The following is a 16,675-nucleotide window of genomic DNA, read 5'->3' as shown; positions in this document are numbered from 1 at the left end:
TCTGGCTTTTCCAGGGCTCCCCCTGCTCCTGTCTGGCACATTGACTCAGCTTTGCCTTCTCATTTTCAGGTATTGATTCAGCTCCCCCCTCCTGGCACTGACACGAGGCCGCTGTGTTAACAGGGAGAAAAATCCTCCCTCTTGCTGCTGGAAGTGCCAGGAGTGAGCTGGGAAGGAGGGAATGACTGGGCAGAGCAGGATGAGGGTCCTGTGCCCAGCCCTGGGCAGTGCTGTGGCTCAGCCTGGGCAGGAGCTAGTCAAAGGTTGGACTTGATGATCCCAGAGGTCTTTTCCATCCTAAATGCTTCTGTGAAGTGGTGTCTGCAGGGCTGTCCTGGGCTGAAGGAAGAGCTGCTTCTGCTTCCCTCCCTGCTTTCCCTCTCTAATTGTACCTTGGGATAACTCCGAGCAGTTACAGCTGCAAGTCGGGATCGGTGATGTTTGGTTTTGGTTTTGTTTGGTGCAGAAGTGGCTGCAGCCTGGCAGGATGTGCATTTTCACCCGAGTTGGGCAGCTCTAATAACAACACCTCTGTGCCTCAGTTTCCCTTTCCCCTGCAGGGAACAGGAGGAATAAAGCCTTTGGGATCTGAGCTGCTGATCCTTGACAGCACCGCAGTGCTGCTAACATGTGCTGTCACCTGCTGAGTTTGCAGAGAGAATGAGCCTTTAGGAACCCAAATGATAATGAAGAAATTAAAAAAAGGGCTTAAAAGCAGAGGGAGGAGCGGCCTTGGGTGTGTGGTGCAGGTTGACATTGCAGACACGTTTATAATCCCAGCTCCTGCCGCTGCGCCGCTCCTCGGGGCTCAAGGCACTCACTGAATTATGTTTTCTTTCCTTTTTTTGCCAAGAGACTGAAAGGGGGAGAGAAAAAAAACTATTTGTTTGTCTTGTCTAATTTAATTTATGTTATTTATCAAGTAGACAGGTTATTTGGGAAACCAGATGGACCCAGGCTAAAATCATCTGTATTTCCAACATGTGAAAAATTATGTCGGAGTGGACACATGAAAAGCAGCGTGGGGCAGGTTTGGTGAGCACTCACCACGTGAGCCCTGCACCTCATCTGTCCTGGGCCTCTAATCAGTTGTCCCAGACCCATTAAGGGGGTTAAAGGACAAAAAGCCCCCCAGGCACACACGGGGGGTGTCTGCCAGAGCAGCCATGTCACAATTATTTACCCTCTCTGGTTTTCCCCTGCTCGTGGGCTGGTGCATCCCTTGCCCAGTGATGGATGGGGCAGGTTTTTGGGTCCATATAAGCATTTTTAACATGTGTTGGTTTTGGGAACAGAGCAGGTGATGGTTTTGGTGCCTGTTTCTTTTGCTTTGGGTTCTCTTGTTGGAAAAGGAAAGGGAGGAGGCAGAGAGCAGCAGGGATGGCTGGAGTTGAACTGACACAGAGGAGATAAATCCAGAAACAGAGAAATACAACAGGAATATAATAAAAACAAGAGCCCTCTGTTACTGACAGGTTGGACACTCCAATTGCTGTTGTATTCCCAAAAGCTGAACCTGAAACAGCCCCCCCCTCATCGGAATTCCTCGTGCCCCAAGGCAGGACCACAGCAGCCAGGGGGGCCCCTGGGTGTGCAGAGTCCAGACAAGCTCATGGCATGGAAAACAGCTCTGTGAGACCTGCAGGGTTGGGTTTAGTGGGTGACCTGTAAAGCAGCAGTTCCATCCCCTACTAACTCTCAGCCATCACTGTTAATCCCAGTGCTGCCCGTGCTCTGGGGGGGCAGATGTTCCATCCTGGGGGGTTGTTATTTTCTCCTGTATCATCCAGAAGCCCAATTCAGGGCTGACTCCAGCTCTGCTTCTCCGGGCAGCAGAGATCTAAACCAGCTGTAATTAAAGAAAATGACATAAAAGATTGCAGGGGAGGGGGGAGGGGAAGCAGAAATCTTACAGCTTTGCAAGAGATTAATTTTATTTTTAGCTAATATTTTTTCTCCGCTCCTCAGGGCTGTTTTCATGCAACACAGTCTGTGCTGCTTCCCTTGCAGTGGCCCATTGATTTTCAATATTCGATGGTGTTTGTGCCTGCAGTGCAGTGTCCAAGGGGCACGTTCACGTGTGTCCTGGCACCCACCTGGCACCATGGAAGCCCCTGTGGTGTCCAAGCCCTCACCTCTGCCCTGGGGATGCTGCACAGAGCCCAGGATTCCCCTGTACCCCAGCATGGCTGCTTGAGGTCACTGTGCCAGGCTGGGCTCAGCCCCGAGGTCCTGGCTGGAGGGGGACATGGCCCAGTCCTGCAGCACCTTCCTGCACTGCCCAATTTCCAGCTGCCCCTTCACCGACTCTCGTTGCTGTGCAAGAAGAATAATTAACCACAAGGCACTGACGCTGCCTTCCCACCTGCCTGGGATCCAGGGATGGTGTTTCCACATTCCTGTTTTACAGGAAACCTGAAGGAGGGCTTCGAAACCCCCGATCTTTCCCAATTAAACACTAGATGAGAGAAAAAAAATGTTTTTTCCTTCCTCCTTCCTGCTCCTCAGTGAGCCTGGCTGGGGCACAGGGGCCTGAGCCTGCCTGGGAATGTGAGGTCTGGGAGCTGCCACTGGGGCTGGCTTGTTCCCAGTCCCAGCTCCAGGCTGGCACCGTGATGGGATGGACATTGCTGCGGGTCCCCAGGGCACCCTGAGCCCTCAGGCTGGCAGGTTGTGGTGCCTGAATGAGCCACCCCACAGCAGCCTCCCAGTCAAGGACCCACGCAGAGGTTTTGGCATCCAGGACGTTTCCCATCCCATCCCAGCTCCATGGCAGGGCAGTGACCACAGCCAGCATCTCCTGCAGGAAGCACATCCCAGCTGTCCCAACCAAAGGCAACGCCAACCCCTCCAGCCACTGCTGGGAGACGATAATTAAAGCAACAGGCAATTAAAGCCTCCATGTGGTCCCGATTTCAGGACGCTCGCGGTACAAAGCTCCGAGTGAGGCATCCGGGATGAGCTCACAGGCAGAGCTGGGCTGGTCCTGGTGGCCTTCACTCCACCTACGGATCTGCTGAGCGTGTGTGATCTCCGGAGCCGGGATGACACGAGCCCCAAAGTATGAAAACAGCTCCTGAGGTGCCCCAGCACCCACCCCCAGCGCAGCCTCCCATCGTGCTGCTGGTGGTGACCCCGGCGTGGTGAGCCTGGTGCCAGCGGGCTGGGGCTGCTGCCTGAAGCCACAGCTGTCCCTAGAGCTGTGCCAAGGTGACCACAGGGTGCTTTTAATTCAAAATTCAGGGCCTTGACAGCAAGATCCTCACCCAAAATTCGCCAGGGCCACAAAGGAGGGCACAGGGGTGATGTGGCCCCATTTTGGTAGAGGGCCAGTGTGATCCCCAGCAGTGGGGGAAAAGGGGACATTGTTCCCTGCTCTGCCCTGGTCCCCCCACAGTCCCCTGGGCTCTGGGGGTCGAGGCAGCCGAGCCGGCGTGTCCGGGAGCCACGTGCACATCCTGCGAGGGGAAGAGCCCTGCTCCCAACATCTGCTTGGCGTTTGTTTGTCTTTCATTCCCATTCCTGCCCTGCCTCCCCCTCTGCTTTCATCCCTCCATCTGCACAGGCCTAAAAATAGGGCCGTGGCTGGGCTGGGTCTGTGTCTCATCAGCCCGACGGGACCTCAGTGTGATCCCGTCTGTGGAGGGGACGGGACCTGCTGGTGTCCCTCTGGTGCCACTTCCCTGCCACAGCGTTGATGCCAAGTGGCCATGTTGGGGATCCCAAGAGTTCCCTCCCCTAACTTTTGTCCCAGGCACTGTTCCCTGCTCCCAGCCCAAAATTCGTGGGGCGTGTCAGGCTGAGCCTCATGTCAGCCCCTACACGGCCCTGCTGCTGCTCCTGGGCCAGGGGTGATGCCAACTGCAAAGGTGCCCATGTGGCAGAGGAAGAGCAGAGGGGTGTCCCCAAGCCCCTGGATTGTGCACCCCCAAAAAATGCCTGGGCTGAAGAAGTGGAGCCACAGGGACACCCTCACCACCTGGCTGGAGCTGCAGCAGGACCTGGCTCTGCCACCTGGGCTGCTCTGGGGTCCCTGTGTGCTGCTCTGGGGTCCCTGTGTGCTGCTCCGGGGTCCCTGTGTGCTGCTCTGGGGTGCCCACGGGCTGCTCTGGGGGTCCCCACACCTCCCACTCCCCGGGCAGGCTCATCCCCTGAGCCTCTCCCAGGCACAGAGCAGGACAAGCATCACTTCACTGTATCCCAGTGTCCTCCCGCCCCTTCCCCAAGTCGCTATGAATAAATCATTGTTTTATTAAAGAGAAGCAGCTGCTTTTTTTCTTCTCCTGTTTTTTCTTTTTTGACACCCCGTCCATACCCACGCGAGCCCTTTGGCACATGCTCGAACGCAGGAGCCCCATTGAGGGCCCCCAGAGCATAGCAATTGATACACAGACATCCCCAAATCCTATTCAGGCCCAGCTTTTCTGCACGAGCAGCCTCTAAACAGCTCATTCACTGCTCTTTTTGTCGCCGGGGTTAAGTGGTTAAGTGTGTGTGGATCCCATAAAAGGCCTTTACTCCATGAAAAGCTATATTTACATTGTAATCACCAAAGAACTGTTTAGGCAGTCAATAGTGGGGCAGGACAGGCGGGGGCTCAGCGATGTGTCCTTCCCCTCTCCTGCTGAGCCCCCCAGAGCAGGACTTTTGTGGGATGGAGCAGGACTTTTGTGGGATTATGTCCCCCCACAGCAGCTGCCGGGGGCTGCCAATGCTCTTTGTCTGGATGTGGAGCTGGGGACAGCCCAGGCTCCCCACCCAGCATCCTGCATCCCTGTGGCCCCAATACCCTGGGCAGGGGTGGCATCCTGGGGTCCCACTCAGCTCTGGGGGCCTGGGATGAGCCTGATGCTTTGAGTGCTCGTGGCCACAAAGGTGCCTGGTGGAGTCCATCCCAGCATCACTGGGAGGTTTAGGTTGGATCTCAGGAGAAGGTTCTTCCCCAGGGCAGTGGGCACAGCCCCAAGGCTGCCAGAGCTCCAGGAGGGTTTGGACAACACTCCCAGGGACAGGGTGGGATTGTTGGCGTGTCCTGTGCAGGACCAGGAGTTGGACTGGAGGATCCCTGGGGGTCCCTTCCAGCTCAGGATATTCCATGATTCTGTTCCATGATTAACCAACCCCCCAGTCACCCACCAGGGCCTCCCCGGTACCCGTGAGTGAAGTGTGAGCTAAAATTGTATCACTTTAACAAGATTAATTGAGCACAGCCAAGAATGGCAAAAGCGAAATTAATTCACCGAGAGCAAGGGAAGGGCTTCCCTTTCCACCAGCAGCAATTTCCATGTAATCAATTAGATGATGTTCCAACTGATATCCCTGTCGGGGAAGGGGGAACGCGCCTGCTCTCCCTGCATGGGGGTGAATATCCACAACAGTGGAGGAAATGTGGGAGAATCCCCCCATATCCCCCTGGAAACCCCCGTGGGCTGTGCCCAGGAGGGATTACCTCTGGGGTGACCAGTGGGAATGGGATGCTGCATTCCAGCAGGCACTGGGATGGGGATAGAGGTGGGAATGGGGTCGGGAATGAGGCTGGAGATGGAGACGGGAGATGAGGATGGAAATGGGCATAGAGATGGGCACAAGGATGGGGATAGGGAGGGGGATGAGGTTGAGAATGAGGCTGGAGATGGAGATGAGGACGAGAGAGGGGTGGGGATGGAGATAGGGATGGGGATGGTGGTGGGGATGGGATGAGCTTTTCCTGGTGCCTCCTGTGAGCTCTGCAATACAACAAGTTCAGAAATGTTTCACTTCACCCTCCTGCTCGATGGGAACCGGAATTGTGAGGCTGAACATGCTGGTTCAGCAGAGGAGGTGATTTTTCCATTGGGCAAAACCTCCCCATGGATGGGGCTGTCTACTCCAGCATGGCCTCAAGGCTGATATTCCCTGGATAAGAGCTGGGACACGGGTGCCTTGTGTCCCTCCTGTCCCTGTGCCATGCCCTGCGCTGGCAGCACCACGGATCTTTCCAGCATCATGGCTGGAGTCTCTGGAACCAGCTCTGGTCCCAGCCCTGCCACGCTGAGCCATTCGCAGCATCCCAGGGTTTTGTTTTCCCTCTGGTTTGGCTCCCGCCTGGATTTTTCAAAGGCTCTGGAGCAGCCAGGGCCCTTCCTCCCCCGGCCGGCGCACATTGTTCGAATTAGTGCCTAAATGAAAGGATATTGTTGGTTCCTGTTGGGAGATAATAACCTCGGTAGCGGAGGGAATTTCACCCATGCAGAGAGAATTTGCCGGGCTGTTCCCGCCAGCACAGCCCCTCGCCGGGGTCCGTCTCGCTGGGGCTGCGGCCGATGGGAACGGATCCGCCAGGAAGCAGGGATTTATCTTGGCATGCCGCTCTAATTGCTGAAAACCCCGCTTTCTGACCTCAAAACCGTGCCAGCGCTCCCTGTCCAGCACGGGGGCACCTGTGGCACAGCCTGGGCACAGCCGGGATCGGCACCGAAAGGCGGCGGCTCCCCGATCACGCCGTGCCCGTGGAAAAGGGCTCCTGTTCCCAAATTCCCGTGGGATTTTGGTTTTCCTTCTTCCTTCCCATCCCTCTGCCTTCTGCTGCAGATTGGAGAGATGTAAACCCCCCACCCTGCCACGGGAGAGGAGGAGAGGAAGGAGAACGAATCCAAGCCTGGAATCCCGGTGTTCGTGTTTGCATTAAAGCACAGAGGATTTCAAGCATACAGAAAACATCCTTTTCAGCCCAAAAGGCACCTTTTGCCCCATTTTTCTGCTGGGGGGGCCCTGGCCAGCACTGAGTGGCTCCCAGTGCCTCCCTGGGGTTGGCACCTGCTGCCTTGGTGTCCTGCTTGGTGCTGGGGCCAGAGAGGACGGGGTGGTGGGACCCCCCCATGGGACCCCACTTCTCGCAGCCTGTGCTGGCCAGGTGGGCACCCTGTGTGCCAACCCTACGTGCTGCCATCCCACCTGGCTGCAACCTGCACAGTCATTTCATTGCACGCCCCAAATTTTAATTTTTTCTTTTCAGCCAGTTTTGCTCTGATTGAATTTTTAACAGATGTTTTGACTTGTTATAGGTGAAGGAAAAATAACTCGGAGTGTTTCTTGATTAGAGCTTGTTCAAAGTTCTCCAGTGGAGCCGCTTCCACCTCAGAAAATCCTGACTATGTGCAGTCAAACATTTAATTTCCACGGACGCAATATCAGAGGATTCCTTCAGGTTAGAATCTGTTACAGTTATTAATCAAAGCAGTGCGGCTGAAAAGAAACCTTTTATTGAATGTTGTGACAAAGGGATAAATTAAAGCATTTGTGGAATGTATCAGATTTGGGTCCAAGACCGAAATTTCAAAATCCTGAAATTTTTCTGCTTTATGAGGTCCAAATGTGGAGCCTTTCTGTGTCAGGACAAGTGTGCAGCAGTTGGGGGGTGGTGGGAGCTGCAGGGCCATCACTGTTCCATCAGCAGGGAGGGAGGGGTCTGGGCTGCAGGACACATCACAAGTCCCCTTCCCCTCTAAAGACATCATCCCTTCCATGGGCACTTGAGCTGAGGATCCTGTGCCCAGGGGCTGATGAGGCACCGAGCTACAGGTACCAAATGATGGGAATGTTTCCCTGCACGGCACAGCCCCGGCACAGCAGCCAAATAAAAAATATACACTTCAATGTAAGCAGAGATTTTCACCCCCCAGCCCTTGCAGACAGGGATCCATCCAGATGGTTCCATCCACTGCAGAGCTCTGCCTGCAGCCAGGGATGGGCCCGTGGCTGGAGCAGGTTTGGGGATCCCAAGGCAGGGACCTGCCCGTGGCACTGGGAGGTGACACTGAGGGGCAAAGTCACCCAGAGGCACCGGCTGCAGTGAGAGCCCAGCCCTCCCCCTTCCTCTCCATATCCCAAACAATTTCCTAATCAGACCTTTCTGTCTGGAGTTTATTAGTGATTCACAGGCTGAGAGGAAATGGTGATTTTGGGTCCTGGTCTGATGAAAGGGGTGGAGTCAGCAGCAATATTCCCTTTTTGTGGCTCGGCAGCGGAGGAACCGCAGAGGGAACGTCTGTGGAACGTCAGCCCCGATCCCTTGGCCAAGAGAAACCCCAAACGAAGAGAAACTGTTTTTTTGGAGATTTTAGGAAAGCAAAGCGGAAGGAGGCTTCCCCCCCAACAGGTGGTGAGGGGTGTCTCCCCCCTCCAGGTGACCCGAGTCCCCATCACCGAGGGCTCATCCCTCTGGAGGGAGGGTCACACCTCCTCTGGGCTCCCCAGCCCTGCAGCCCCTTCCTCCTCCTCTTCCTCCTCTCCCTGGTGCCACCTCAAAGGCTGATCCCAGGGCTGGGAGCTGTTGCAGGGAGCAGGCTCTGACCTCCAGTCCTGTGCAGGGAGTCTGGCCTCTGCGGGATTCTGGGATCCTCTGAAAGCCAATCTGGCTGTAGATTCCTGGCATTTTTCACCAAACACGGTGCTCCTACTGCTGCTCTTGATTCTCATTGAAATTGAGTTTGGGTTACAGGTAGATCAGGCAGCAGGACTGGCCAGGGGCTGGGGCTGAGGGTAGGGGAGAGGGATTGCCTGGATCCGGACCCCTCTGCCCCTTCCCTGGCCTTCCAGTGGCGTTTTCCCCAAAAAATCCTGGGGGAAGTGCAGACAATGGGATGCAGGACAGGGATGGGATGGGGATGGGGACAGGGATGAGGATGGAGCAGGGCTGGGGATGGGGCTGGGCTGGCAGCAGTGCTTTCCCCCATCCTGGCCGGCAGCTTTTCCGGCTCCACTCCAGAGAGGAATGCCAGCACTTGTACAGCCTGGGGTTGCTTTTCTTTCCCTCAGCCTACAAAAATGCCCAGGATATATGAAAATAAGAGCATTGTTTTTAAATTTTGTGAGGTCAAGAGCACAAACCCTTTATAGCACCCTCCTCCTCCTCCTCCTCCTCCTCCTCCTCCTCCTCCTCCTCCTCCTCCTTCCATCGGCAGGACCCATCAGCGCTCCCGACATGAGGTTTTCCAGCCCCAACCCTGCAGTTCTGGGGCAGCATGAAGGTGCCAGTGGCTCCTGTTCCCACTGGTAGTGTCAGACCTGAAGCCTCGACCACGTGAAGCCCCTCACAGCCAGGGGTGTCCGTGGCCATGGAGCCCAGATCCTCAGCCCACGGTGCCTCCCACGGCTCTGAGCCGATGCTCAGCCCGGATTCCTGCCGGTTGTGGGGAGAGCTGCTCCCCCAGGACCCCCCCAGGGCCCCCCCCTCGTATTTACCCGAATGTGTTTACAATTACAGGGAATGCCAGGGAAGGCAGAGCGCCGTGGCCGGCGAGTCAGCGACAGGGCAGCGCGGGCTGGAGGTCAGCACGCTGTTTACTTTAATTTCTCAGAGAGCTTTTTGGGAGATTTCCCTCCTCCGTTATTAAACTCAGATGAGCCGCTGGGGAGGTTAGGTCGCATGTGGTTCAGGGCACTTTTTTCTTTCGTAATTTTTTTTTTCTTTTTTTTTTGTTTGCAATGCTTCACCCTTAACTCTTTCGGGACAAGCTCCCCTTCTCAGCACCGGGGTCCCGGGATGAGCCTGCTGGTGGGATGGTGGCTGCTGGGCGACCTGTGTCCTGGGTGGACTGATGCAGGTGTGTGGTTTTGAACTCTGGTGCCTCCTTCCCGGCAGAGGGGTCGGGCACTGGCCACGGGGCCGAGTGCCAGGGCTGCTTCTGGGACCAATTTTGTCCCAAGCCCGCGGCACGGGGCAGGGCTCGTGGGACACACGGCACATGAGGAGCAGGAGGCAGCTCCCCTGAGCAGGGTGAGCACAGGGAGCAGGGAACTGGGACTGAAGCACCGTGTTGGGGCGTGTCCCAAGGCATCACCAGGTCTCTGCTGGTGTGAGGTCCCAGTGGCCATGGAAGTCCCCCGAGTGCAAAGGGGCTCCTGCAGCTGGGACAGGAGCTGCATCCAGGCCACAAGGACCTGCCTCGGTGGAAAAATCTGGTGCCAGTTCTGTCTGGAGAGGCTCTGGTAGGTCACCCCAGCACCCCTCTCCCCTCCAAGCCCCAGGATCTCCAGTCCAAACCCCCAGCACATCAGGTCCTGCGCTCAGCCTTCTTAAATTATTTTTCATTTCCTGGAGGGAGAGCTTTTAATTTATTTCTGGAACAAAGTGGTTGAAGGGGAGGGGAAGATGACTGAAATCCATCGCTAAGCCCCCTCCACCTCCAAACCTTCCCTCTCCCACCGTCCCCAAAGGGAGCAGCCCAGCCCACCCCAAGTCCCCACATTCCCTCTGTCCTGCACCCCGAGCTGGGGTTCCCTGTCTGGGGTTCCCCATAGGTGGGTGCTTGGGGTGAGGGTTAGCTGGGGCTGAGGGGACACTGGGTCATAGGGGAACAGAGCTGTAGTCACAGGAAGCACCAAATCCTGCTGGTGTCCAGACACAGACAATCCCAGGGCTGGGGGAGCTGGGCTGAACCTGAGCTGCACCGCTGCAAAACCATCCCCAGCGAGACAGACCCCTGCAAAAGCTGCTCCTGGATCCCTCCATGATTCCAGAACCACCCTGACTCCCGCCACTGCCAGAACTTGTGGGAGGAACCCCCAAACCAGTGGAGCCAGAGGCAGGGCAGCAGGTTTGCAGCAGGTTTGCAGCAGGTTTGCAGCAGGTTTGCAGCAGGTTTGCAGCAGGCTCCAGCACGGTCAGCCTGTGGGGATTCCTGGGGTGGGGACAAGGAAAGCTGAGAGGAGCAAACCCTGTCCTGCCCTGCAGCCAAACTCCAGCTGGACTTGCAGATTTCTTTTGCTGTTGAAGCCTAAACTGGGATGGAAAAGGCCTGTTTGGGATGTGTCTCTTGGTAAACAGGGGGAAAAGGTCCACAAATGCATTAAACCTCCCTCAGTAATGAATATTTCACTGTTAGAGTTCAGGCCACGATGGCAGCAAAGCCCAGAGCAGCACAAAGCAAAAGCTCAGCTCAAGGCAAAGGCTGAGCTGAGTCCATTGTGTGCCCAAACTCCTGTTTCTGTCCTGCCCATTCCCAGACGCCTGAGTCAGCTCCTGCCTTTCCTGTGCAACGGGAAGGGTTTGTTTCTTTAATCCCAGGCTTCCCCTGGAGCTGTAGCCCGAGTGTCCCAGTTACAGCTCTCGTCCTCCCCTCTGACTGCTCCTCCATGGAGGTGTCAAAGCCTTTGGAGCAGCTGAGAGCAGGAGAGGCTGCTGAGGGGCTTGTCAGGCAGACAAGAACTTAAAACAACTTATTTATCACTAATAAGCGATATTCCAGTGCTCCAAACCCTCACAATGTCACAGGGAAACATCTGCTCTCGGTGTTTCTCTCCCACATCCCACCTCCAACAGTCCAGAACTTTTGAGGGGATCTTTGTCCACCCTGGAATCACCCTCATTCCCTCCTTCCCCCTCCTTGGGGTGGATGGGAGGTGCTGAGCACAGCGTGGGCTTGTGCTGCTGTGCTTGTGCCACGTCTATCCCAGAGCTCCCACATCGTGTGGGCCTGGCAGGAGATGGGACCATCCCTGCCCGGGGCAGCGCTGTGGGTGACAGGGGATCTGTGGCACCAGCTGCCCCCTGTGACCCCCAGTCCCACAAAGCCTCTTTATCTCTCAAAATGCTCCCGGTGCTTCATGTGACCCCCGAGCTGGGCTGGAGCTCGTGGGAACTGTTTGATGTTCCTGAGCCTTTTCCTTTCCCAGCGTGGACGTCTCAGCTCCAGGCATAAAGGGAATAAAGAATCCACTGAGCACTCGGTACCCATGTTTCACCCATCCCCATCCCCACAGGGACCTGCTGAGGCTCACGGGACCCACGGGCCGGCAGGAAGGAGCCAGCATGTCCCAAACCATCCCCCCTGCCCGTGTCAGGGGGCACCCACCAGCACCCACCCGGCGCCGGGCTGGGGGTGACAGGCGGCTGCAGCTCCTTCTCCCTGACATGGGCGGGAGTTTTCCCCTTTCCCCCCCAGAGGCCGGGTGGACACGGGTGGGAGCTTCCCGAGGGATGCAGTGGGTGCACATGGACCCATAGGGATACACACGCAGCCACGGCGGCCGAGGGGCGGGTGGGACCGGGGGGCACCAAGAGCCGCCGCGCAGCCCCGTCCCCCTGCCGAGCATCCCCTTCCCTCCCCATCATCTCCGTCCCCCCATTATCCCAGTCCCCTCTATCATCCCGGTCCCACCCATCATCCCAGTTCCTCCCCCATCATCCCGGTCCCACTCATCATCTAGGTCCCCCCATCATCCCGGTCCCCTCCATCATCCCAGTCCCCCCACCCACCATCCCAGTTCCACTCCCATCATCCTGGTCCCACTGATCATCCCGGTCCCCCCCTCCATCATCCTGGTCCCCCCACTCATCATCCCAGTTCCCTCCCCATCATCCCGGTCCCCCCCATCAATCCCGGTCCCCCCCATCAATCCCAGTCCCCCCCACCATCCCAGTTCCCCCCCCATCATCCCAGTTCCCTCCCCATCATCCCAGTTCCCTCCCCATCATCCCGGTCCCCCCCATCCATCCCGGTCCCCCCCATCATCCCAGTTCCCCCCCCCATCATCCCAGTTCCCCTCCATCATCCCGGTCCCCCCCCAGCCCCGCCGGCGCCGTCGGAAGTGCTGCCGTGACGCCTCCCCACGCGGGGCCGCTTCCGCTCCCGCTCCCACCCGCGGCGGCGGCGGCTCACGGAGCCCGGGGCCGGAGCGGGGCTGGGAGCGGGGCCGGAGCGGGGCTGGGAGCGGGCGGTGAGTGCTCGGGGCCGGGCGGGCGGTGGGAGCGCACCGGCGGGTCCCGGGGGTCGCATCCCCGCCGGCCGTGCTGGGGGCTCGGGGGGCTCTGTGGGAGCTTGGATGGGGGGGAGCAGGACCCCCCCGCCGGGCTGGGGGCTCCGGGGGGCTCTGTGAGGACCCTGCGGGGCAGGGATGCTCCTGGGCTCGCCCCCCGCGCCGGTCCGCGCATCCCCCCCGGCCGAGCCACCCGGCCGCGCCTGCGGGGGGGGCAAAGCTTTTGGGGGGCAGCGCTTTTGGGGGGTACAGCTTTTGGGGGGCAGCGCTTTTGGGGGGTAGCGCTTCTGTGGGGGGGTGCAGCTTTTGGGGGGGTGCAGCGCTTTTACGGGGGTGTCACCCAGCCCTGGACCGGGCAGTGGGCGGTGGGGGGTGTTGGGGGGGGTCCCGGGGTCCCAGAGCACCCTGAGCTGGGCACGGGGCACCTGCACCCCTCCTGCTGCCCCGCTGCCGTGCGGGGTCAGACCGGGACACTCGATGGGCTCCTTCATGGGATTCCTGTGAGCGTGTCCTTGAGGGAGAGAGCTCGGCTGTCGCTGCCACTGACCCGGCAAGGAACGCTGGGATAACCTTTTCTTTTCTGGCCGAGTCTGCTTCCAGTCCTGCGGAGGAAACCCAGAGGGGTGACTGGTTTGGGCTCTGGTAGGGACCAGCTCCCTCAGCCCCAGGCAGGGTTGATGGCAGAGGTTGTGCAGAGGAGCCTGAGCAGTGTTTGGTCTGTGTCCCTGCACCCTGGGATGCCCTCTGGCATCACCCAGGGGAGGCCAGGGTAGTGTGGGGTTGGGCTGGAGCTCACAGGGAGGAGAGATGGGCTGGGAGGTGCCTTCTTGAGCTTCTGCATCAGGTGGGAAGTTGCCCTTGGATGGGTGGCATCCCTGCCCATGGCAGGGGATTGGAACTAGCTGAGCTTTAAGGCCCCTTCCAACCCAACCCATTCTGTGTTTCCATGATGTGGCCTGGGGAGATGCTGAGAGCAGTGGCCAAACACCCAGGAATGCTGAGCTCATCATGGCTCCAGTAGCTTTAAAGAGGTAAATAGAGTCAGAGGGTGTTTTCCCCCGCTGTAGCAGCCCTGGGTCCGGCCGTGCCAGCCCGTGCGCCCGCAGCCCCGTCACAGCTCCACGTTTCCCTTGCAGGCAGGACACCGGCGAGATGTTTGCTGTGTGCCCGGCCAACGCCCCGTTCCGGCAGGGCCGGGGGGCCCCGGCGCTGGGCACGGCCATCCCGGGGGCCGGGCACGGGCAGGATTCCAACTCCAACTTCGTGGGAGAGGTGTGTGACAGCAACGAGAACTGGAGCCGGCCAGCGCCGGGGTCCGCGCCGGAGGAGGGCTCCAGCCGGAGCGAAAACACCACAAATCCGTCCGATAATCTGCTGTTATTAATGCAGAGACAGATGGTCCAGGGCCGGCTTACGGACGCCGCCCCGGGCCCGCGGGTCCCCGAGCAGGGGGTGCGCAGCCCCCCCGAGGGAGCGGAGGTCGGAGGGGCCGGGGGGCAAAACGCCGCCGAGGAGGCGGCCGGGGGATGTGTCAAAGCCCCGAGCTCCCCCGCAGAGGACAACGGCTACGCCAGCAGCTCCCTGAGCATCGACAGCCCCGACAGCGCCTGCAGCAGCACCTGGGACCCTCCCGCCTCTGCCCCCCGAGCCGGGAGCCCCCCCGAGCCGGGCACGGCCGAGCCCGAGCCGGGGCCCCTCTTGCCGGCGCTGGCAGAGGCCGTGCAGCACCTCCAGGACAAGGAGCGCTTCAAGGAGCAGGAGAAGGAGAAGCACCACATCCAGCTGGTGATGTACCGGCGCCTGGCGCTGCTGCGCTGGATCCACGGCCTGCAGCAGAAAGTCGTGGACCAGCAGAACCGGTTGCAGGAGAGTTTCGACACCATCCTGGATAACCGCAAGGAGCTCATCCGCTGCATGCAGCAGGGCCCGGCCTGCCTGGCTGCCACAGCTGCCCCCGGCCCCTGAGGTGCCACCCCTGAGGTGCCACCCCTGCGGAGCCACCGGCACTGCCCGGCCCAGCCCTCACCCTGTGGCCGGTGTGGTGTTGGCTGGTGGCATCTCCATCCTGTGCAAAGCGCTCACAGGGTCCCTGTGTGCCCACCCTGCCCTTCCCATCTCTCCCTAATGCAGCCAAGAGTCCTGAACACTCATCTCCATTTTCCCTCTGCATGGGAATTCATTTTGTCCTGTACCCCATCCTGCTGGGCTGGGTCAACCTCAGGACCTTGGGGTTTTTTGAGCCCTGGGTGACCAGGCTCATCTTTACATCTAATCTACTCCTTTGTATGAGCTTGGCTGAGCCTGTGCCAGGATGGGCCTGTGTGGAAGCTGCAGGGCAGGGAGGGGCCTCAGGGCAGCGAAGCTTCTAAACCTACCTGGGCAAAGCACTTGGGCACATGCTTCATCCCCACATCCCACCTGCACCGGAGTGTCACAGCCCAACCACTGGGGAACGTCGCTCGCTGGGGAGAGTGAGGTGTCCTGGGCTGTGAGAGAGAAAAAAGTCATTCTGAAAAGCGACCTCAGAGTGCTGAAAAGTAAATTTAAGTGTCAAATAATCCAATGCCAATGTATGTTTTTAGTGTCAGTATTAGAGAAGAGTTAATTTAGGTCTGTGTGTATGTGTGCACGTCTGTCTGTCGCGGGCGATGCTCTAACACTGCATGATCCCAAAGCTGCTCGTGAATTTGTGCTGTTGGTGTTCATATTAATTTATCGTTTGAGAGCAAAGAGAGTATTTTTTTCTAATTTGCATTTTATTCAGCAAGGGCTGCACACAGGACCCAAAGAGCAGTTGTCTTAACTAGAGGTGGAAAAGGAGCTGCTGTGTGTGTTTGCTGTGCTTTGCTGTGTTTCCATAGGACACATATTCCTTTTAAGTGCTGATGTGGAGGAGTGGCAGCAGGACAGCGAGGGCTCGGCTGGAGGGGATCGTGCTCCCCTTCCTGCCCCACAGCACTGATTCCATTTCTCATTGCAAAAGGAGGGTTGATGAGGGATTCCAGAGCTGCTGTGTCCCGCTGGCCAAACTGCTGCCAGCGGGTAAAGTGAGGAGATCCACAAAACTCCACCTCCAAAAATGACATTTTGGTGGCAAAGGGGACACTCGGCTCAAATCAACCCGTGCCAGCACTGCAGGATTCCAGCAGCACCCACAAGGCTCACGCTGCCCTCGCCACCCTCCTGCTCACTCGCATCCAGCGCCTGCTGCCTCTGTCATACCCCACACCTGTGATTGTGGGCGTGTTGCACACCTTAATAAAAGCCTTGCAGCTGAAGGAGCCAAGTCCCGGCTGGATTTGTGCCTTTATTTCCCTTCCCAAGCCTGCCAGACTGGGAGCAGCCACCCCGTGCTCACTGCAGGGCTGGAGCGGGTACAGGTGGGAGCGAGGGGGAGTGGCGGGTTGAGGGCACAGGTCTTGGCACCTTCCTCCCATCCCTGCACCCCTGGGCACGCCCCAGCTGGCAACACGCTGTGCCAGCACCAGCAGTTCATCCAGGCTCAATTTAGAAGCCTTTTTGCTTTGGGAAGTTGAAGTCACAAAAACTGCCATGGCTGTGGGGCAGTGGGGAGCTGGTGCTGGGGTGCAGTGTAGGTGCAGGATTTACCCTCCACCCCGGGAGAGAGTGGCTGGAACCGGGGGATCCGGATTCCCAGCACCCTGCCCTGCAGCCCCACTGATGGGGAGGGCTGGGGGCAGCTCTGGGTGATGGGGATTGCAGATAACAACACCTGAGTGTTGACCCAAGGGTGACTTTGCCTCAGGCCTCGCAGAGATTAACTAGAGATGAAAAACTGAGGCTGTTGCAGCCCTTTGAACCTTCCCTCACCTTTTTACCCCCCTTCCTGCTTCTCCTCTCCAGCCTCTGAGTCTGTGGGAATTCAGGGATGCAATAGTCCATGTAGGGACACAGCAAGGCATGAAGGGCAGAGTGG

General features: G+C 58.3%; 1 protein-coding gene across 1 annotated transcript; it reads left to right on the top strand.

The window, feature by feature from the left end:
• Positions 1-12,666: 12,666 nt before the first annotated feature.
• Positions 12,667-16,024, top strand: C24H1orf216 (chromosome 24 C1orf216 homolog). The gene is made up of 2 exons (XM_032710270.1): positions 12,667-12,699; positions 13,875-16,024. Exon 2 carries the CDS (start codon positions 13,891-13,893, stop codon positions 14,701-14,703), a length of 813 nt encoding a protein of 270 aa, XP_032566161.1. The 5' UTR covers positions 12,667-12,699; positions 13,875-13,890; the 3' UTR covers positions 14,704-16,024.
• The last annotated feature ends 651 nt before the right edge of the window (positions 16,025-16,675 follow it).

This window comes from Chiroxiphia lanceolata, chromosome 24, assembly GCF_009829145.1.
Source record: "Chiroxiphia lanceolata isolate bChiLan1 chromosome 24, bChiLan1.pri, whole genome shotgun sequence".
Lineage (NCBI taxonomy): Eukaryota > Metazoa > Chordata > Aves > Passeriformes > Pipridae > Chiroxiphia > Chiroxiphia lanceolata.
This window is presented reverse-complemented; position numbering and strand designations above follow the sequence as displayed.